The 22258-nt window shown below is 40.7% G+C and overlaps 1 protein-coding gene across 10 annotated transcripts in view; it reads left to right on the plus strand.

Annotated features, from left to right (window-relative positions):
- The window catches only part of ABLIM1 (actin binding LIM protein 1), a 339056-nt gene that overhangs the window by 298464 nt on the left and 18334 nt on the right, over window positions 1-22258 (plus strand). For 5 of the 10 annotated variants that reach the window (XM_032177146.2, XM_032177161.2, XM_058435988.1 and 2 more), the window contains 4 exons: window positions 4075-4110; window positions 6471-6600; window positions 18411-18515; window positions 20223-20270. In XM_032177146.2, coding sequence (XP_032033037.1) covers window positions 4075-4110; window positions 6471-6600; window positions 18411-18515; window positions 20223-20270 — 319 coding nt within the window. Of the gene's footprint in view, window positions 1-4074; window positions 4111-6470; window positions 6601-9075; window positions 9196-18410; window positions 18516-20222; window positions 20271-22258 lie in introns of all 10 variants that reach the window. The other 5 variants (XM_058435986.1, XM_058435985.1, XM_058435987.1 and 2 more) reach the window with 2 other exon arrangements.

A 22258-nucleotide genomic window follows, 5' to 3' on the forward strand; every position in this document is an offset into this window, starting at 1 on the left:
AGTATATTCATGGGATCATGAGAAAGAACACAACCCCTAAATTTTGGTAGCTACAGTTTTCAGCAACTTAAGAAAGTTAGAATGTGCAAGAAAAAATAAAGTAGAGAGCATGGGGCAACAGTCTAGCACAGGTGTGTGAGCCAGGATTCTGGAATCAAATTACCTGGTCTCAACCCAGGGATCACCACATGCTGATTGTTTGACTTTGACCATGTGATAGCCATTCTGCTCCTAGTTTCCTGGGCCAGGTACAGTGCTCATACCTGTAATCCCAACATTTTGAGAGGCTGAGGGCAGGAGGATTGCTTCAGGCCAGAAGTTGAAGACCACCCTGGACAACATAGTGAGACCTCATCTATATATTAAAAAAATAAGAAAAATGGTCCTAGTTTCCTCATCTGTAAAACAGATAGGGTAATGATAGAATCTACCTCATAGGGTGTTAGTGAGGATTAAGCAAGCTAATCTACGTAAAGCAATTATCAGAGGCCAGACTTGGGGGAAATACTGAGCATGTGGCAATTTCTACCATTGCTGCTACCTGTCCTCTTGGGGCTCGTTAATACTTGGCCTGCAGACCCATCCGCTGTGGGACCAGAGCCTCTCAGCCCCTTGGGGTCCTCCCCTCCCCGGTCCCATCTCAGGGTTGAAGGTTCTCTGTGGTCACTTGCTACTACCCAAGTCCGTTTCCCCTGGCCAATCGGCTCACTCTCATTTTTTTCTCTTTTATTTTTTAAATTAGAATCATCTGTAGACTGATTTGAGTCCACACAGATGTTAACAAATAGCTGACAAATCAGCTATTCAACAAAGGTTAAAGCAATATAAACAATCTAGCATCTCACAGTGCTTTGAGGTCTTGGAGAAGAAAAGGCATGAAAATGTGATTCTGTTTAATTTGTTCTCAATTCCAGATGTATAATATTATTTGATAATTATATTTATGTTTACTTGTCATTTTATATATATATTGTTCCTTTTATTTATTTACTTTCTAATCCGGGTTTTATTCCAGAGCATAGCTCTGCGTGGAAAAGGTCCCTGTGGCAGGAAGTGGTATCCATTTTCATGTAGTGCCACCTAGTGGTCACTTAGCTGTAGCTGCACTTGCGGCCGCTCTCAAGCGCAGGTGCATTGGCCCGGGTTGTCAGTTGCCATTGAACCCCACAGAGTTTCGTAGGGGATAAGAGGCGAGGGGAAGTTCCTTAACAAAGTGCATAGAGATTGGCCTTGGACCCTGTGGATGAGAATTTACTAATGTTTAACTCATACAAGCAAGGGGATGTGAATTTTGTTAATGGTGTTAAGGATTTGGGGTTCGTGGTGTGCAGTGTATGTATCTGTCTGCAGTGTATGTATCTGTGTGCGTTTCCCAGCAGCTCCATTCAGGGCAGTAAAACATTAAGCACTCAAGAGTTTGGGCTTTGAGGTGAAAATCTCTGCATTTAAAACCAGACTCTGCCAGACATGGTGACTCACGTCTGTAATCCCAGCACTGTAGGAGGCCAAGGTGGGTGGATTGCTTGAGACCAAGAGTTTGAGACCAGCCTGGGCAACATACCAAAATTCCATCAACGCAAAAAAAAAATACAAAAATTAGCCAGGAATGATGGCACACGCCTGTAGTCCCAGCAACTTGGGAGGCTGAGATGGGAGGATCACTTGAGCCCAGGAGATTGAGGCTGCAGTGAGCCATGATCATGCCATTGTACTCTGGCCTGGGTGACAGAGCGACACCCTGTCTCAAAAACAAAACAAAACAAACCAACAAAACAAAAACCACCACCACAAAAAAAACAAACAAACAAAAAAAACAGACTGATGCTGACTAACCATATAACTGGGGAAATTATATACCTCAATCTCCTTATCTGCAAACTCAAGATAGAGAACAAGAACACCTACGTTAGAAGTTTTCTGTAAAGAGTAAGTGAGCTATTTACATTAGAACAGTACTGAGCACATAATAAGTGCTTGAGAAAAATGCTGGCTACTCTCATAATCAGCACTACTGTCATAACGGTTTTCTCTATGCATAGAGGGTGCCCCTGGGATCAGAAATCAGATATATTAGTGAACTCTTTCCCAATACTTGCATCTTGCAACTGACAGAACTTTACAAGCTGTTCTATTATTTATTCCATTAGTTTTTAACACACTTCTTTTATAGACCTCATATACATATTGCTTTTTTTTTTTTTTTTTGAGATGGAGTCTCGCTCTGTCACCCGGCTGGAGTGTAGTGGTACAGTCTTGGCTCACTGCAACCTCCGCCTCCCAGGTTCAAGCAGTTCTCCTGCCTCAGCCTCCCAAGTAGCTGGGACCACAGGCTTGCGCCACCACGCAGGGCTAATTTTTGTAGTTTTAGTAGAGGCGGGGTTTCTCCATGTTGGCCAGGCTGGTCGTGAACTCCTAACCTCAAGTGATCCACCTGCCTTGGCCTCACAAGGTGCTGGGATTACGGGTGTGAGCCACTGCACCTGGCCTTTATACATATTGCTATTTAAGAAACACTGCAAGAGTCAGCTTAGTTCTGTGTAGCCATTGGTGCCTCCAGGGTCTTGCTGTCAGTGCAGGTGCAGACCTGGGCCCTGACCTTGAGACTAGCCGTCACCCAGCAGAGACCCCCTAGAGACAGGCTGTAGCTGCAGAGGAGACCGTGGAGCTTGTGAAGGCTTGGAATACAGAAAGTCTGCCCACTTACTATAGAATGTAGGGAAAAGGGCAAATTCTAAAACTGAGAAGTCCACCCCTGGCTGTGTTCTCCATAGCTCTGTTTGCATTTCATTTCTATTTGAAAGCTTTTTGCATTTTAATTGTAAACATTTTATTCATTTGGAAAATACTTGTTGAGCAACTACTATGTCCCAGGAGCTGCTGTCATCACTGGGAATATGTAGTTGTAAACAAACAGTCCTTGCCCTCATGGAGCTTGTGGCATCATGTGGGAGACAGACGGTAAAGAAACATATGTAATGTAATTTTACAGAGTGGTAGGGCTCTGAGGAGAAATGAAGCAGAGTAAAGAGAAAGCGTACCAGGGGCTGGGTTGCTCCTCTCGATAGAATGGTCACAGAGATGCTGTGTGACAGTGGGTTTGAGCAGAGACGTCAGCGCAGATGGGGAATGAGCCCTGCAGGTGTCTGGGTGAAAAGCACTGGCAGCAGAAGAGACAGCAAGTGCAAAGGCCCTGAGGTGACAGAAGGCTTGGCCTGTTGATGGCCCCAAGGAAGCCTGTGTGCCTAGGAGGATGGAAGCCAGAGGTGAATGGTAGTGAGATTGGGGTGAGGCAGCCAAGGCAGGATGCCCCATGCCTGGTCACCAAAGTCCTATTTTAGTTATCAAACTATTTTATGGTGATTGCTGTGGTTGTAATTTAGTCAACAGCCCTGTGAACAAGATTCTATGTTTCAGTACTGTAACTCATCAGAGTAAAATGAGCATAGTTTGAATATATGAGGGAAATGGTTCCAACTTGTCTAGCTTAATCACCTAAAGTATCACAATCATATCTATTCAAACCATGGTTCTTAGGCAGAGATGTACACCAGAATCTCCCCGGAACTTTGTCAGACTCTACCTGTCTGAGCCCCCTGGCAGATGCATTTGTACCTGATCAGAAGACAGGGAGATGGGGAGGGATGCTGGCAGGTACATGTTGGCTAATATTTCCAGCTGACTCTGATAAGCAACTGTAATCAAAACTGGCAAAGAGGCCAGGCGCGGTGACTCACGCCTGTAATCCCAGAACTTTGGGAGGCTAAGGCGGGTGGATCATGAGGTCAGGAGATCGAGACCATCCTGACTAACATGATGAAACCCCGTCTCTACTAAAGATACAAACAATTAGCTGGGCATGGTGGTGGGTGCCTGTAGTCCCAGCTACTTGGAGGCTGAGGCAGGAGAATCGCTTGAACCTGGGAGGCGGAGGTTGCAGTAAGCCGAGATTGTGCCACTGCACTCCCGCCTGGGCGACAGAGCAAGATGCCATCTCAAAAAAACAAAGAAACAAACAAAAAAACCAGCAAAGAGTTAACAAACATTGTGACTTTAAATTCTCTTTTATTCTTCTAGTCTCCGAGGACTTTGTCTCCTACTCCATCAGCAGAAGTAAGTACCATTTCTTTTTACCATTTTAATGGGTGGAATTTGAGAATGCTTGGCCCTTCCCTAGACTGGGATTTTTGAAAAAGGACATAACATACAAAAGAACAGAAAAACTGCATGTGGGATTATGGTGGCTTTGGGGATTACCTCCGTGAAAGAGGAGACTCTAAGACACAGCAGTATATTTCTTTTAAATTGGAGACTGGGGAGTAAAAATGGTCTCACTTTAATCTGTGTCTGTGCCTCTAAGTGGGAGGAAAGTGTCTGCAGGGACATAAGTCACTTGTCCCAATGTGGGGCTCTTTGCCCTCATCTATAATTAATTTTTCTGAACCCTAATATACTGAAATGGCCAACAGCAGTAATGGCGTATTCTATAAGCAGAGCCGTCTTGATGGGAGGTTACTCTGTTTAGTCTGACATCAATCATCCGATCCTAAAACCAAGCAACTTTCTGGATATTATGAAACTGGACTACTTGTAGGGAATCTCTGTAATTCAAAGTAGTAAAAGTACCATAATATTTTCATGGTTTATGACTGCTATGAATTATTAATTTCAACCTATAGTCTAATAATTTGCATTGAATTTATGAAGAATTAATTTCTATTGACCAACTGTGCAAGCTTCAAGCACATACTTTGGGGACTTTTTGTTTTGTTGTTGTTTAATTTATTGTTATAGACAACTAGTATCAAGCCAAAGTTTCCACTTGCCATTTGCTCTCAAATTCCACAAAGCTATGGTTATTGAGGTTTTCTTTTAGTCATTATTAATGCATTCTTTCAAACTTTTTACTTTTATTGTGCTAGGAGACATTTCATAGGACAACAGATTCCTAAAATGTAAAATATTCTTTTTACTCTTTTAACTCTTTAGACAGTTTTATATTGTGTTTGTGTGCATGTGGTATTTTGTACTTATTACCTAATATATCCTTTTCTAGATTTGGAGACAGGTGACATTTTAGTGGTGCTATGATATTCCATTGAATTCACATGTCATAATTTCCTTTTTTTTTTTTTTTTTTTGAGACAGAGTCTCATTCTGTTGCCCAGGCTGTGGTGCAGTGGCACGATCTTGGCTCACTGCAACCTCTGCCTCCTGGGTTCATGCCATTCTCCTGTCTCGGCCTCCCGAGTAGCTGGGATTACAGGTGCACACCACCATGCTCAGCTAATTTGTGTATGTTTAGTAGAGACAGGGTTTCGCCATGTTGGGCAGGCTGGTTGCAAACTCCTGACCTCAGGTGATCCACCCACCTTGGCCTTCCAAACTGCTGAGATTACAGGCATGAGCCACTATGCCTGGCCTGTATGTCATAATTTCTTAATTGTGCCCCAATTTGTTGAACATGTAACGCAAATTTTTGCCTTTATGAATAGTAATACTATAAAAGTATTTGAATAAATTATTCCTTCTTTTAAAGGGCATTTTAAGTTATTTTCTTGGAATATGTTTCCCAAGGTGAGAAGTAAAATACCAGCTTTATGGCAACCATCAACTTGTTATTCAGGAGAATTTATTTAAAATGCCACCAGATCAATGTTGTAGACAGTATAGGTTGGTTGGTGGTCAGAACAAAGGATGAGATTAGAGTCAGGAGGCTGGTTCCGAAGCAGGCTCTGCCCATACCAACCACACACCTACACACATGGCTCTTACCTGCTTGGAACCATGTTTCTACATTAGTAGGGGAGGGAAGTGATAGTATGTGACCTACCTTTTCTTGTTGTTATGCAGATCTGGTAGGTATGTGAACATACTTATGAAACTGAAAAGTACAATGTCAGCATGGTCATTGGAATGATTATCTCTTGTCCCATAGCCCTATCTCTATTAAGGTTTATATGTTTTCATCTTAAAAATTTTTTTTTTTTAAGAAACAGTGTCTCACTCCGTCGTCCAGGCTGGAGTGCACTGGCACAATCATAGTTTACTGTAGCCTCGAACTCCTGAGTAGCTGGGACTGCAGGCATGTGCCATCATCCCTGGCTAATTTTTTGCACTTTTTTGTAAAGACGAGGTCTTGTTATGTTGCCCAGGCTGTTCTCGAACTCCTGGCTTCAAGCCATCCTCCCACCTTGGCCCCCAAAGTGCTGGGATCACAGGTGTGAGCCACCACACCTGGCTCTTAAAATTTTGTAATAAGCCCAAGTACTGCAGATTTTGGACAAACTATATTAGCCACAGAATGCTCATTTGCATATAAAATACCTGCAAAATTTGCAGATAAAAATAAGTGCATATATTAATCAAATATATATAAACAAGTAGACATGATGGTTCCTTGGCAGTGTTTGTGAAGCGTGGTTCCTACTGAGGAATGGTGATAGTCTGAATGTGTTGAACTTTGTTTCCAGGGATACCAGGATGTTCGGGATCGTATGATCCATCGGTCCACGAGCCAGGGCTCCATCAACTCCCCTGTGTACAGCCGCCACAGCTACACTCCAACCACGTCGCGCTCTCCCCAGCATTTCCACAGACCTGGTAAGGGTGACTGTTCTGGGATTCACTCTATATAACAAACTATTTCTGTGATTTTTTCCCCTACTATTGATAGCACATTCAAAGACCAACGACTAAACATTTCCATCCCTCTCCCAGAGCAAAATGAAAACTGGTATCCAACTATGTTTTATGCTCTATCTTTTCTTGAAACATCAGTCATCCTAAGGCTGTGTTCATTTTGATTTATTAAATAATTATATTTTGACAGCTACTGGAAGCAAGAGTTTTTAAAAAAAAATTTTTTTAGGATTAACAAAAATCTCTTCACTTTGAGACTTAAAATGGAGATCTCCCAAAGAAAATATTTTGATGTGCTTTTTAGACATATCAACACCATCTAAAATTCAGTATTAGCCATTTTTAACAGCTATATTTTGTTTCTCTTATCTAGGCACATGGTGTTAGTAAGCATGCTTGGTTAAGCACTTTCTAGAAAGAGAACTCAGGGCTGTTCTTGATCACTTTTAAGATCCTTTCCAACCCTAAGATTTTCAATCAGACTTGGAAAACATAAAATCATTTTCAACCCTAAGATTTTCAATCAGACTTGGAAAACATGCAATTATTAGGCATCACTACAGTAGAGAATGCCACAAAGTAGCAGATTTGAGTGGACCTTCATCTGCAGAGAATTTAGTCTCTGTGGCTACTAGTGGGTGTCTCCTGTGTGTAGCAGGAGAAGAATGGAGATCCCAGTACAGATCCAAGATTCCCTGAGAAATAGATTCACAAGGAAGATTCTGGCCTCTAATAAAACTTAATGGTGATGGTGTACATCTGTGAAGACTTCATGTTAAGCTTCTTGCTTCTGGACACGTAGATGAGAACAAACCCATATGCTACCTTTTTTAAAACGAATTGTACAAGAAATAAAACCAAAGGAATTAACAGGATGATAAAAAGCTACAATCTTCTAAGACCCTAGATTTAATGCTTGTAGAGAATTCAAACTATTTGATCCTTCGATAATGTATAATTTTCTCTACGCTGATAAATATTTATGCTATTTATTGAATTAAAGTCCTCAGGAATTTTTTTTACCTTATTTCGTGGGCTATCATATTCATTTTATTCATGCCCAGGACATGAGTCCCGATTTAAGCCTTTGTCCATTTGGGTAATAAGAAATCCTTTATGCTGGGCCAGGCGTGGTGACTCATGCCTGTAATCCCGGCACTTTAGGAGGCTGAGGCAGGTGGATCACCTGAGGTCAAGAGTTCAAGATCAGCCTGACCAATATGGTGAAACCCTGTCTCTACTAAAAATACAAAAATTAGCCGGGCATGGTGGCATGCACCTGTAGTCCTGGCTACTTGGGAGGCTGAGACAGGAGAATTGCTTGAACCTGGGAGGCGAAGGTTGCTGTGAGCCGAGATCGCTCCACTGCACTCCAACCTGGGTGACAGAGCAAGACTCCGTCTCAAAAAAAAAAATCCTTTATGCTGCCACCCTGCTCATGTACATATACTGAGGTCACTGAGACCCCAGCCATGGAGTTACCGGAGTGGCGTGGGGTTATAGGGGCATCGTTGCTCCAGAGACCCCTGAACAGTGAGGGGAGTGGTCAGTCAACACTCCTTCCCCCAAAAGCTCATGTCCTTACTGAGAAAGTTTCCATCTGTTCCAATCATGGTTCTGATGCCAATAGACTTTAGAACCTTCTCCTTCTCTCCTTTCACAATATATTACATATATGCCTGATGCCACTTGTTAGGTTTTAGAGTTATTATTTTGAGGTCTGCCCTTCTAAAGTGAAGCTGGAGGGATTCTGATAGCATACTCGTGATCCATATAGAACACCCCAAAGTGTCCACTCCACAAGTTCTAGATGCCAGATGATGATTTAAAAACCTCCTCAGTCTGGGTTGAATTTGAATGGTCCATTCTTCCTGAGATAACTGAGTTTCCAGCCTCCAGTCCTCCTGCTGAAGTTCTCGGGATCATATAGGCCTCTTTGCCACACAGGGAACACAAACAGGTTTTCCTTCTATGTAGGCAAAATAAAATTAAACTTACAGTGGGATAAGTTTGCTTAAGAAAAAAAAAACCTGACCCTTACATATAAATACAATGATTGTCACTTTTTTATAAGCATTTCAGAGGGTTCTGTTTTGTCAGGTGCTTTTTAAAAACAGCTGTTGTTGAGTCTAAATGACGTGCCTGCTACTGGCTGAACAGAGACCATGCGGGTGACCATTTCTTCTCACCAAAGCCATTTATTCTCAGAGAGTGACTCTGTACCCACCTGAACCTCTTTGCAAACTCTCCCCCACTTTGCCTCAGCCTTAGCAGGTGCATTCTTAACCCTTTCTCCTTCCTCCCTTTTCAGCCTCCTGATTAACGTTCTTTATTTTGTTTTCCCTTGGAACGATGGCACTTTCCCTGCTCCTGTGTTAATTTCTGTTCTTCTTTTCTGTTTCCACCGTGCCCTGCCCCTGACTCCTTGCTGCACAGAGCTTTTGTCTCCTGGTGTGCAGAGGTTGTCGTACCTGCGCACCAGCAGCCTCAGCCCCACCCACAGCGACTCCCGCCCCAACCCCCCTTTCCGACACCACTTCATTCCCCATATCAAAGGTAAGGAGGCAGGTTTCTCCAGGCAGCACCCTGCATAGTGGAGATTTATTAGCACCCTGGGAAGGCTAATAAGGTGTATCTCCAAGAGTTAGTGCCGAGCTTTTGAGCTCTCAGCATGCCTGCGTGTGTCATGACTATACCCAACAGTTGTCTTAGAATGGGCATAGCATCTCTCACTGGGAGAAATATGTCACTTCTAAGAGCTCTAGATGAAGAAGCAGGAAGTATGTTTAAGACCATAAGATTATCCACTACTCTGAAAAAAGAAAATATGTATATATATTATTATTTTGTTTTTGGATGTACTGAAACAAAATATAATATATATAATTGGAATATTTTCCTGGGTTCAATATGCAACGTGTCTCAGCAAAACACAACAGTGTTTAGTAACAGATATCCAAAAGTTGTCTTACCAGTGATAAACTACAACCGTATTAACATGTTTGGGCAGCATTAAAAGATCTATGGCAACATCAGTGTTTCTCTTTGAGCCGACTCTCAGAGCAGTCGTCTTTTGATTTGTCCTAACTCCCACATGATGCAGAAGAGAGGCTTTGCCTTCTGTGCTCTGTTCCTGCCTCACATTTCTGCCCCATCCTTTCTTTTTCATCATTGTCGGCAATGCTTCTGCAGCCGTCCTCAGTTGGGACTCTCCACACTGGGGGAGCCAAGAGCCCTGAAGAGGCTACGAAGGGGTCATAATTTAAAATTAAGTAGGAGTTCCCAGAATGGTGTGAACTTGATTTGAACCAAATTAACCAACAATAATAGCTGAAGGAGGGAGGAGAAGGCAAGCACAGATGTTATCACAGGTCTTAAAACAGTCCTAAAGGACTCTTAACCGTGTGCTGCGCCACGTGCCATATCCCTGATGCTTCCATTGAGGAGCTTGTTCTGGTTTACTGAATTTTCGTTGTCAGTCTACCCAAGCTTTTTCTTTGTGCTCACTTGGTTGTTGAGCGGCTGAATCCTAAAAGGTACATGTACTGTACTTATCAGTATGCAGTGATTTTATAAATTTGCTAATTTCAGCATTCTCTATGTTTTGAAAATAATATTGCTTATTGAGGCAATCATGCTTATCAAAGACACACATGCCTGGAGTTAAGGTACACGTGCCATTTGCCATTAGCAAATTTTTTGATAGGTGCAACACTCTCTAAAACTCTTGACAGATTATTTTACTTTATTTTATTTTTTATTTTTTATTTTTTTTTTGACACAGAGTCTTGCTCTGTCACCCAGGCTGGAGTACAATGGTGCAAACTTGGCTCACTGCAACCTCCACCTCCCAGGCTCAAGCGATTCTTATGCCTCAGCCTTCTGAGTAGCTGGGATTACAGATGTGCACCACCACACCCAGCTAATTTTTGTATTTCTGGTAGAGACAGTTTCACTATGTTGGCCAGGCTGGTCTCAAACTCCTGGCCTCAAGTGATCCACCCGCCTTGACCTCCTAATGTGCTGGGATTATAGGTGTGAGCTATCATGCTCAGCCGACAGAGTATTAAATTATAAGTGCTAATTTATTTTGTGGGAAAGTTTTTATTTATAAAATGTCAAGATTATACTTTAGAGAATGTTTATAAAATCATAAAGAAATTATGCTGCTTTTTTTTCTTAAAAAAAAAAAAACCCTTCACTTGTGTATTTTAAAGAGACTTTAATATAGCAGCCATTAGCCAAATTAAGATTTTGGTTATTTCTGCTGAGGTGGGCAGATTGCTTGAGCCCAGGAGTTCGAGACCAGCTTGGGCAACATGGCGAAACCCCGTCTCTACCAAAAATACAAAAAAAAATTAGCCAGGCCTGGCGGTGCCTGTGGTCCCAGCTACTCAGAGGCTGAAGCAGGAGGATTGCTTGAGCCCAGGAGGTGGAGGTTGCAGTGAGCCGAGATCGAGCCACTGCACTCCAGCCTAGGTGACAGAGCAAAACCCTGTCTCAAAAAAAAAACGAAACAAAAAAAGATTTTGGTTATTTCTGGATATTTAAGAAAAAATACATTATTGATTCACTAAAATGTAAACTTCCTCACTTGGCTATTATATATTTCAACTTGTAGAGAGATACTTTTTGTAGAAAGAAAAGTGTCACAGGCCCTATAAAGTTACACAGTTTGTACAAATAACACAGCACAAAGTGTCCATAACTGGTCAATGACTAACACTACCTGGTGTCCATGAGTAGCCATGTGGAGAGTTGAAAAGCCCATGGGCATTGGAATCTGGGTTCAGATATGATCTCTGTCACACTAGCTGTGTCACCTTGGGTTGCTTATTTATCCTGTTGAGTGTCACTTGACTCCTCTATAAATCAGGAACAATGACATTCCTACATCACAAGGTGAAGTGTCTCGGTGTGGGGCACACCCACCTTGGTCAGCGTGGTGCTCTTAAATTGCTTTTTTTTTGTTTTTTTTTTTTTGGAGACAGAGTCTCACTGTGTTGCCCAGGCTGGTGTGCAGCGGCACGATATCAGCTCACTGCAGCCCCCACCTCCCGGCTTCAAGCGATTCTTCTGCCTCAGCCTCCCGAGTAGCTGGGATTACAGGCATGCGCCACCACGCCTGGCTAATTTTCGTATTTTTAGTAGACACGGGGTTTCACCATGTTGACCAGGCTGGTCTCAAACTCTTGACCTCAAGTGATCTGGCCGCCTCAGCCTCCCAAAGTGCTGGGATTACAGGCGTGAGCCACCGTGCCCGACCTTAAATCATTTTTGATGCCATCATTCTGTTTGCTTTTCACAGCATTCTTGGGAAATGGGCTCAGTGAGGAGACCAAGTACAGAGGCCCAGACTAAGTAACTGTCCAGGGGCTCGCCACTAGGACATGGCAGTGCCTGGACTAGACCCAGGCCCCCTCCTCCCCAGGAATGCTCCTTCATATGAGGGCTATGCATTTCAGTATAAATATGCGTGAAGATAATTTTTAAAGCACACTTTTATTTTTCATCCCTTTTAGCCAGAAAATTGCATTCTTATTGACTCTTAGACCAAGAATGATCCTCAGTCATTTAGATCACAAAATTAAGAAATATTTACTTTTCCATAGAAATATTAAATGGTTATAAAAATTATAGCACCCTTGTGTTCCTATATGGTGCTTTATTAAAAATGTAGATATACCTTCTTTTCTGTTTTCAGTCTGCATTTCAAGTGTTTGGCACCATCAGATATTCTGGATTTAAATGAAAAAAGCATTAGGCCAAAAGGAATTAGTGACCCTGAACTTAAAAACGTCTAATAGTCTCTCTCCCCTTTTCTTTTTACTAGACGTGTGCCTATAGTTTGTTCATATGAAATAGTCTTTATGCTTCAGATGCAAAGTGTAATGTACATAACAGTATATACTTAGTTTTTCAATCATATGAGCTTTTTGCCAAGCTTACAGATAAATCATTGGCTGCTTTGGGCACACTGCCTATTGGGCAGTCCTGCTCCACAGGGATCTGTGTAAAAAAAAAAAATATGTGGTGGAGATTTTGTACATTAAAGATATTGCTTTAAAAGCCTAGTGTATTTGGCTAAATGTCAATTCTCCAAGGAATTACGTCTTAGTTATTTTGAAAAACATGCATCCATTTACATGGAAGACCTCTCCAGCACTTAGAAATTTCAGAATGGGGGGAATCTATGGCCATTGATAACACATCCAAGATACCTTTGAGATAAGTCAATGTCTTCCAGGGTTTTTTGTGGCCCTTCATTGACTTTTATCTTGGAACTTGTCTTGGAACTTGAGGGAGCTTTGTTTGTTTGTTTTGTTTTGTTTTGTTCTTAATGGATGTGAGCTGGGAGCTTGACCTAAGGTAGGATGTCCATCTCAGAGGCAGGGGGCGCCCTTTGCCACTCTGGCAGCCAGAAGCCCAGACTTCCATTGCCCAAGTCCACTTCCTGGTCCTTGTTTCTGCAGCATGTGACCCAGGCCAGGGGCTCACTGAGCTGAGGACGCCTGCATGGTTGTAAAGCTGAGATGCACGGCACAGACTGTTTCTCTCCTTCACTGGCTTCCCCATTCATTTTCCATAACATCCATTGTTGGTTGGGTGTATTTTTATTTCTGTCCTCCAAACTTCCTTGTAGCCTCATTCTATCTTAGTATATCTTTGGGCCATTTGGACAACCTTATGCCTAGAGATTTGGAAAAACCATTTTCACTTTGTTTCGGGCTTCGTTTGTGAAGTGTCTGCTAAGTTTCTCTTCCTTCCCCTTTGAAATACTGCTAGACATGACATTCTGTGTCCATGAAGTATAAATTGGATTTCTGAGCAGGAGGGCTACATATATTAAGTTTCTTTGAAAGGAATCTTTCCTCTTTTGCTATAAATATGAGTTGCCATGAGGTAAATATATATTTGACACTTGCTGAAGGAAACCGTAACTCTTATTGACACTTTAGACAAGAACCGGCAATCTTAAAACTGTCACAAAATTCTGGATGCCGCCAACTTATCTTAAGGTTCCCCTCAAGATGTTCATTTATATTTGGGGATGTAAGCACTCTGAGTCCAGAAAGCTAGGCAGTGCTCCAACAGGTCCCCACAGCAGAATTGCACACTCCCATTTCTATTCACTTGTCTTAGAATTAATCACTCGGGCTCTCATGGTGCCAAAAAAAAGAATGAAAGTGGAGACAGGCATTTAAATTTGTTAAGTACGGTGGGAGTCCTGTAAGTGAATGCTCCCCTGAAGTCTAAAAAATTGGTTTACTAGGCTAACAGGAAAGGAGGTGAAAATAAAGGCCAAGAAATAGAAATAGAAACATAAATAGAAATATAGTAGCTTGTCACTACAATAGATAACACTAACAACTTAGGGTGGCCCAATCTGAGGACTTAAAGGAACAAAATAGCTATGAGTGTGATATATATTTATATATATATATATATATATACATTGTATTATGTGCACACACACACACACACACACACACAGTAGTTTTGTTTTTTGTTTTGAAACAGAATCTCACTTTGTCGCCCCAGCTGGAGTGCAGTGGGGCGATTTCGGCTCACTGCAATCTCCACCTCCCGGATTCAAGCAATTCTCCTGCCATAGCCTCCTGAGTAGCTGGGATTACAGGTGCCTGCCACCAACGCCCGGCTAATTTCTGTATTTTTAGAAGAGACAGGGTTTCACCAAGTTGGCCAGGCTGATCTCAAACTCCTGACCTCAAGTAATTCACCCACCTCAGCCTCCCAAAGTGCTGGGATTTCAGGCATAAGCCATCATGCCTGGCCTATTATTTTTAAACAGTATCTTATTCTGGGTTGATAGATGATGACAACGATGATGATGATAATAATGATATCTTCCAAATGTGATATTTCATCTGGTGTGTCACACATTACTTTGTCTAAGTAAGGAACTATGCACAGATGACCTCTTAGGGCCCCCATCAGTTATTTCCTGCCAGGGTTGGGTTCAAAGTTATATCATTTAAATAGGGTATTGGCCAGGTGCAGTGGCTCATGCCTGTAATCCCAGCATTTTGGGAGGCCAAGGCGGGCAGATCACTTGAGGTCAGGAGTTTGAGGTCAGCCTGGCCAACATGATGAAACCCCGTCTCTATTAAAAATACAAAAATTAGCTGGATGTGGTGGCGCACATCTGTAATCCCAGCTACTTGGGAGGCTGAGGCAGGAGAATCCCTTGAACCTGGGAGGCGGAGGTTGCAATGAGCCGAGATTGCACCACTGCACTATAGCTTGGGCAACAGAGCAAGACTCTGTCTCAAAAAAATAAATAAATAAATAAATAAAGATAAGGTGTTTAATTTAGAAAAGGGAAAGAGGCCTCTTCTTGAGAATTTTCCTTTTTCTTTTAAAAATGCCCAAAATTTGTCATGCCTTTGGTATTTCAAGGGCTAAGAATTTGGTACCTAGCAGCATTACCTATTCCAAGAACTTATTCCCCAGTGAGCGGTTATGATATGTGAAAAGCACACTTTGCAGAATTGCTGAGATGGGTGTGTCACTGGGTCTCTCTTTACCTGATTTTTAAAAATGCTTTGTGGGAAGTTTTAAATGATTATAGTTAAATCTACTTACAAAATTTGAACAAAGTAGTGTTGTTGTTTTTTTTTTAAAACAACTAGAGAGGTGAATGTTTGCTGAAGACATCCAGCCTAATATAGAACCAAACCCAACTGGTGACAGCATTCAGCCAGAATCCACTCCTTGGGAATTCAGACAGCTACTCCATAACCTCTGAGAGGCTCTGACCATATTCAAGAAGTGAGGGGCTTCTACAGGCACTGGCAAACACAGGGTCTTGTTGATAGAAATATTTTAATCCTTGGACAGATGTCTAATTCTAATAACCTTAAAGTTTGTGTCCTGCATATGCAGATATTTTTGTGTGTGCGTGACACTGGCTAATAATGATAAAAACTGATTTAATGGGGATTCATTTGATTGCGTATTATAACCAAAACCTATGAGAACTTTCCTGGAAACATCTGATTTTCTACAAGGACAGTGGGGGTCTATGTGAAAGAACAAAAGCATGCAGCAGTGTGGTTCAGAAGCAGTAGCAAAAGTTGAGACCCGTTATACCTTCTTTCGAGAAAAGACTATAAGAATGATTCTGTTTTTCAGTTATGGATTACTCTTGTTAATTTCTAATGTTCATAGGATTAAATCATTTTCTTCAGTGAAACAATTAAATTGGAGTTGTCAAGGATTAGCTGTAATGGGAAAGTTATGAAAGGGGTCTTGTTGTGAACCCAGTGCTGTATACAGTAGGTCTCTACTTATCATCATCAATAGGTTCTTGGAAACTGTGATTTAAGTGAATTGAAATATTAAAAAAACTAGTTTTTCCCCTCATCAATGTTGTGATGAAATTAGGTTGAAATAAACGACGTTCTTCAAGAACCTGCTATATGTTGTTTTGCTTAAAGTTGCAGTTTCCAATAATGTATTGATATTAAGTGAGGACTTATTGCACTAGCATCTGCCTTCCTTTAATTTGGAGAAAATTGATGGTGAATCTTGCCATAGTGCTTGCTAAATTAGGCCAACAAATAGCTGTGGAGGTAATTAATTGGCCTCCTTCAATCATTCATTCACAGACATTTATTAAGCACTTACTCCTGGCCAGGCGATACACTGAGCACTGATGATGATAAATGAGACCATGTTTTAATTCAGCAACAGGTTTAAAACACTATTTCCTTGTAAATGCAAATCATAATCTTCCTTCCCCTGTTTTCCTGTGTTTTTTATACTCATTTTTTCCCGATATGAACTATTACTTCTCTTTAGGAGAGGGATAAATGAGATAACATTTTTATAAATTAGCTTTTTAATAGATCAATAGTTTGGGATGATATTTCATAATTTTTAGGAACTAATATATGACTTAAATAATAAAGTCAATGTGATAACATATTTGGGGCTGGATGCTAAACCAACTCTTGAGAAGAAAAGACAAAAGTTTCAGAACACCAATAACCAAACGCCAGAAATCTAAATTTGACTCAGTAATAGACACAGATCTCATATTTGGAATATCTTAACTGCCCATTTAGTATAGATCTGTACTCTGGTTACTTAAAAATGTACATGCTGAGACATTAAAATTCTCTTAAATGTATATTCAAACTGTAACAATTGACATCTTTCACACTTGACTGGATAAATTTAGAAAAATTTGACCTGAAGCAACTGGCCAGAGCTCTGTTTTCTGATGATCTATGATTTATTTAAAATTATTAATGTTAATAAATAAATTGGACTTTATCAAAAATTTTAAACTTTTGTGCTTCAAAGAATTCCACCAAAAAAGTGAAAAGACAACCTACAGACTGGGAGAAAATATTTGCAAATTCATATTATTTCTGATAAGAGACTTGTATCCAGAATATATAAAGAGCTCTTACAACTCAACAGTGAAAGTAATTACCACTACTAATTTATTGAGCTTTAATAGTCCTACATCTTCTGGTGTCTTCTTGAGACAAGATGTTTGCCCAGACATAGGGTAGGAGGACAATTTAGGCCAGTTACAGATCTCTTTCTAATTTTGCACAAGCTGAATTAGTTCATCCTGGCCATTCTCCTGGTCAGAAGGGAGTGATGGTGGCTATGGTGGCACTTAAAGCTTTTGCAGCCACCCCTTTGCTCTCTTTTCTGGCCTGGTCCCTCTTCTCTCCTCCAAGAGCACCATGCCTTCCAGACAAGGTGGCCAGTCCTGTTGCTCCTCCAGTCTGCACCCTTCCACACCCTCCTTTCTCATGACATTCCAGCCCTCTGGAATATGGGCTTCCCACCCTCTCATTCACCTACCCTCTCACTGGGTGAGCTTACTCTTTGATGCCCAGCTCAAACCTAGCTTGAAGAATTGGTGGCACCTTGATCTGAGTCTCATAGCATTTTTCTCATACCTCAGAGTAAACAATTGCGTGTCATTATATGGTATTTAAGTCTGTCTCCTTAGATAGCCCCTAAGTCTCTTGAGGGCAGGGACTATATCTCATTCATCTATTTGTCCTCAGTAGTACTCAGTGCCCAGCCATAGTAGGTGTTCAATAAATGTTTCAGTGATTGAATCATTGGCCTGGGTGGAGCCTCATCTTTGAAGTGAAAGATGGGGAGAGGTGTAAACGGTCATGAAATACCTGGCTGACACGAGTCTGACTCTTATATATTTCAAAGTGAAGAAAACAGAAACATACGCTGCAACTGAAGGCACTTTGTATTCCTAAGGGGAAGGACTTGGTGACCACACAGGTTCCAAGACTTAACCTTCAGATCGGAGAAACCTCTGCTAAATGCCAGCTGCTGCCATCATGCTTGAGAGTGATTTGTATTTGGGTTTGCCTAGCCCGCTCCTTTACACGCTTGGGATTTAACCACCTGACAACGGATCCTGAATCATGAGCAAGCAGCTTTCCATCGCTCCCAATGTCCCCTCCATCTAATCAGTTTGCTGCGAGCTCACAGCTTTCAATGCATGCCATTGGAATGACGCACCTGACCGCTAGCTGCTTCTAACCCAGCTCCACCTGAGTTCAAATCTCTGTAACGGAAAACTAAACCTGATATCACCTTTGCAAGTCAAGTTGATAAATTGAGTTTGTTTCTTTTGTTTCTCCTTTTTGATGAACCTCCTTCCAGTCTGTTGTTTTGAATTTTTATTACACTTGCTTTGTTTTCTTTGTTTCTCTCTCCCTTCTCTCATTTTGTTTTTTCCATTCTTCTCATTGGAGGCAATGAGCCGTCCAGCGGCCGGAACTCCCCTCTCCCTTACCGGCCAGACAGCCGCCCTCTAACTCCAACTTACGCTCAGGCCCCTAAACATTTCCATGTTCCAGGTAGGAGCTGACACAGTCTGTGTCTTGGTGTCCTGTCACAGTGTAGAATGTAGCCTTGTAACCTCGTCTCGTCTCATCTCTCATGCTCTTTTAATTGGGATGCACTGTTAACAAACCCTAAATTGCAGGATCTGACCTAGGGGGCCTTTCAAAAGTTTTATGTGTTAAATGCCAGGATTATGTTGAAGGTTTATGTTTTCTAAAATAATTTTTGAAGAGTGTGGGTGATGGGTAAAAGCAGTTGGGTTGTTTTGTTTTTTACTAAAATTTTAATTGTACCTTTTTATCATTGCCTTCTGAGATATCTTTCTGTGGTTTGCTGTCGTTGACTAATTATGGCAATGGCAGTCTAGTTATCTTCTCATCCTAAAGACTGAACCACAGTATCACCTGAGAGAATACTTTTGTATTTCCTGTTTTTCTCTAACGTGGAGACTTTCTCCAAGGACTTTTCAGAGAGATGTAGAATTGGGTGAATTGGTTGGTCTTTCTGCAGCGCATAACAGACTAGCCACCTCCATAGCCCATGAAGATATCTTGCAATTTAGGCTTGGTGCTGCAAGCTTTGCTCTAGTAGTCACAAGCATTTGCTGTCATCATACAAATAGTAATTTGACATCAGAAACTGAAATAATCAGAGCCCATTAATATAATATCTTAATGTTTAGAATCAGCTCACTTTGTAAGGGCAGGATTAGCCATCAGAGGTAATAATATTATATTTCTACCAGCAGTATATTGTTTTTTGCTTGGTTTAGCTACTGAAAGTAGTTTAATAAATTACCTACTATGTTAATGTAAGTGTACATATTTAGAATCTATAATCATTTTTTTCTTTCGCTTCTAAACTTACCTAATAAAACGGAGGAAAGTTCACCGAGATTTATATCACTTAGTTGGGACTGTCCTTTCTAAAAAAGTGTAATTGAATCTTGAAAATTAATGTTCTATATTTGGGATTTTTCACATAAAAATGCCCCACCAAAAAACAGTGCCCACGGTTCTGAGGAAACAGAAACCTTTTGAAATTTCCTGAGTATTTATAGTTAAAGCAAAATGGTTCCATAATCCAATGGGGTCTTGTATAAATATATAAATAGTGTTTAGCATCTCTTTTCTTTTTCATTCATTCATTCTTTTTTAAAAAAATTTGGCCTGTATAAATTAGGATTTGTTGAACATCCCATCAGCACACCAGGCTAGCCTTGCACATAAAAAGTTTCTATGTTTTTTTAAAAAAACTTTTGATTTTTCTACATTGCTTTCCACTGTTCCACTCATTAGTTGAAAAGTAAATTGAGCCACTGGTATCTACTGGGGGCTCAATTTCTAGACAATAGCAATTTGGGCATTTTCCCCAAACTGGTTATGTCTTTCTCACCGTAAGAATACCTCCACTGCTTGCATTTCTTCCTGTTTTAATCCCACTTTCAATGAAGTGTGTATTTGAAATAAATGGCTCATGAGTTAATCACGTCTTTATATATCCTAAGATGTATTACAAAGGCTTCCATAACACTTGTCTATAGTAAGCCACTCATTTCTGTAATTTTTCTTCCAATAAACTCCATCTTTGTAATACAGAAATTAACCTTCTGGGTTATTTTTGTTCAAGATCTTCAGTTTGATTTGCCCCTTGGTTGATCTGTTTTTCCCATCGCTGAACTGGTTCCCATAATCACACATCTTTGCTTTTCATTTCCACAGATCAAGGAATCAACATTTACCGAAAACCACCCATCTACAAACAGCATGGTAAAACCCGCTTTCCTCCACGTAGCTTTTAAATAGCAAAGTCAGCTGAACTTCTCCTTGCTGTCCTCTGAAAGGCTTTTCCTGCAGCTGCTTTTGAGAGTAAAACTGGGGCATCCAGCATATTATGCCTTTCTGGTCTACTAAGATGTAAATATTGTAAAATTGATTTTCCTGGATGGAGAGCACTTAGCTTGATTAGAAAGCTTCTAACCTATTTCTGAGCCCATCAAACATGTATCATTCCATTCCTAGAGAGGGGGAAATACTGGTCACACAGCAACTCACAAACATCCTAGCAAGACTTTTTTCTTTTGGCCATCGAATATAGTCACTCTTTAAAATAATTTTGATGAAACTAATTTAAACTAGTGAAAAACCAGCCACCTAGAAAAACTAATTTGACTGAGCCTACATAACTTGGCTGACCAGGTCTCCAGTTTCTTATTGGGCATGAAGATGTCTGCACAGTGGAGTGGACAGGATACAGGCTAACACAGAGGTCAAGGCTCTGGTCCCACTTTCTCTCTAAATGGCTCTGTGACGTCATTTCTCTGTGCTTCAGTTTTCTCTTCTGTAAAAACCAGTTAGTTAGATCAGTTTGTCTCTGAACTTCCTGCAAACTAAGAATCACTAACGTGGATGTATAATTCTGTTTTCCTTTTTTTAACTCAGGAACTCACATGACTTTACATAAATCACATTTTCCTCCACCATTATTCAGTCTCTATAGATATATCGACCATAAATCTTTGTGAAAAGATATCCAAAGCTGGTCTTCAGGCGATTTCAGAAAATTCTACACAGATTGTGCCTGGAAATTTGAAGGCTGCCTTTAGAATCCAGCTGACGTTCACGAGTCCTTAAGAATTAGGCGAACATGAGGCCAGGTGCAGTGACTCATACCTATAATCCCAGCACTGTGGGAGGCTGAGGTGGGTGGATCATTTGAGGTCAGGAGTTTGAGACCAGCCTAACCAACGTGGTGAAACCCTGTCTCCTCTATTAAAAATACAAAAAAAATTAGCTGGGTGTGGTGGCGCACACCTGTAATCTCAGCCACATGGGAGGCTGATGCAGGAGAATCACTTGAATTCAGGAGGCAGAGATTGCAGTGAGCTGAGATTGAGATCACACCACTGCACTCCAGTCTGGGCCACAGAACGAGACTCTGTTGCCAAAAAAAAAAAAAAAAAGAAAGAAGAATTAGGACAACGTGAAAATCAAATAACATTGAAAATGCGCAAGAAAAAAAATTTTAGACCAAAATCAGGAAGACAGAAATGTATGTATTGTAATGGTTCTAGAGCTATGATTTTTTTCTCATCTTTTTTTTTTTGAGGTTTTAAACCATACGCTTGCTTTTTAAGTTTGTTAACATTGTTTTTGTTTTTTTTTTTATGGTTTATTGTCTTTCCACACACTCATTAACATGTGAATGTTTAACTACTGACTTCACCAATTCTAATGCGTAAGTACTCTTTGAAGTCATCCTTTTGTTGTTAAATTAAAAATAAAATTCTCAGAGTTTGATTTGTCAACTTAGAGACTTTAAAAAATACTGTCTTTAGGTCCTCCTCTCTGAACAAAAATAATCAAATAATTAAAATTTAAGGAGATTGGATAATGTTAGATTATTTGTTTGGAAGGAATTAGTTGACTTCTTTTCATAATATTTACTTTGACTGAAGTCTTTCAGTCTGTTGTAAGTAATTAAAAATAGCCCAGCCAGAGCAGCGCTTTCCAAAGGATCTCTTTGCAAAACAGCCATTCCATGCCAAAGAAATAGTTGTTATGCCCAAAACTGGTGTCTGTGCCCTGATGCATTTGAGAAAGGCTAGATTTAAATAAAGTCACATTTGTTCTTCATAATGCAGAACTTCTGACAACTTCTTATATGCTAAGATGTTTTATCCATCTTTAAGAAGGGGATTTCGGATGTAGTGTTTTCCAAGCTGAAATGTTTTTCTCATGAGGTTAGAGATTCAGAG

This window comes from Hylobates moloch, unplaced genomic scaffold (genome assembly GCF_009828535.3).
Source record: "Hylobates moloch isolate HMO894 unplaced genomic scaffold, HMol_V3 SCAFFOLD_3, whole genome shotgun sequence".
In the NCBI taxonomy this organism is placed as follows: domain Eukaryota; kingdom Metazoa; phylum Chordata; class Mammalia; order Primates; family Hylobatidae; genus Hylobates; species Hylobates moloch.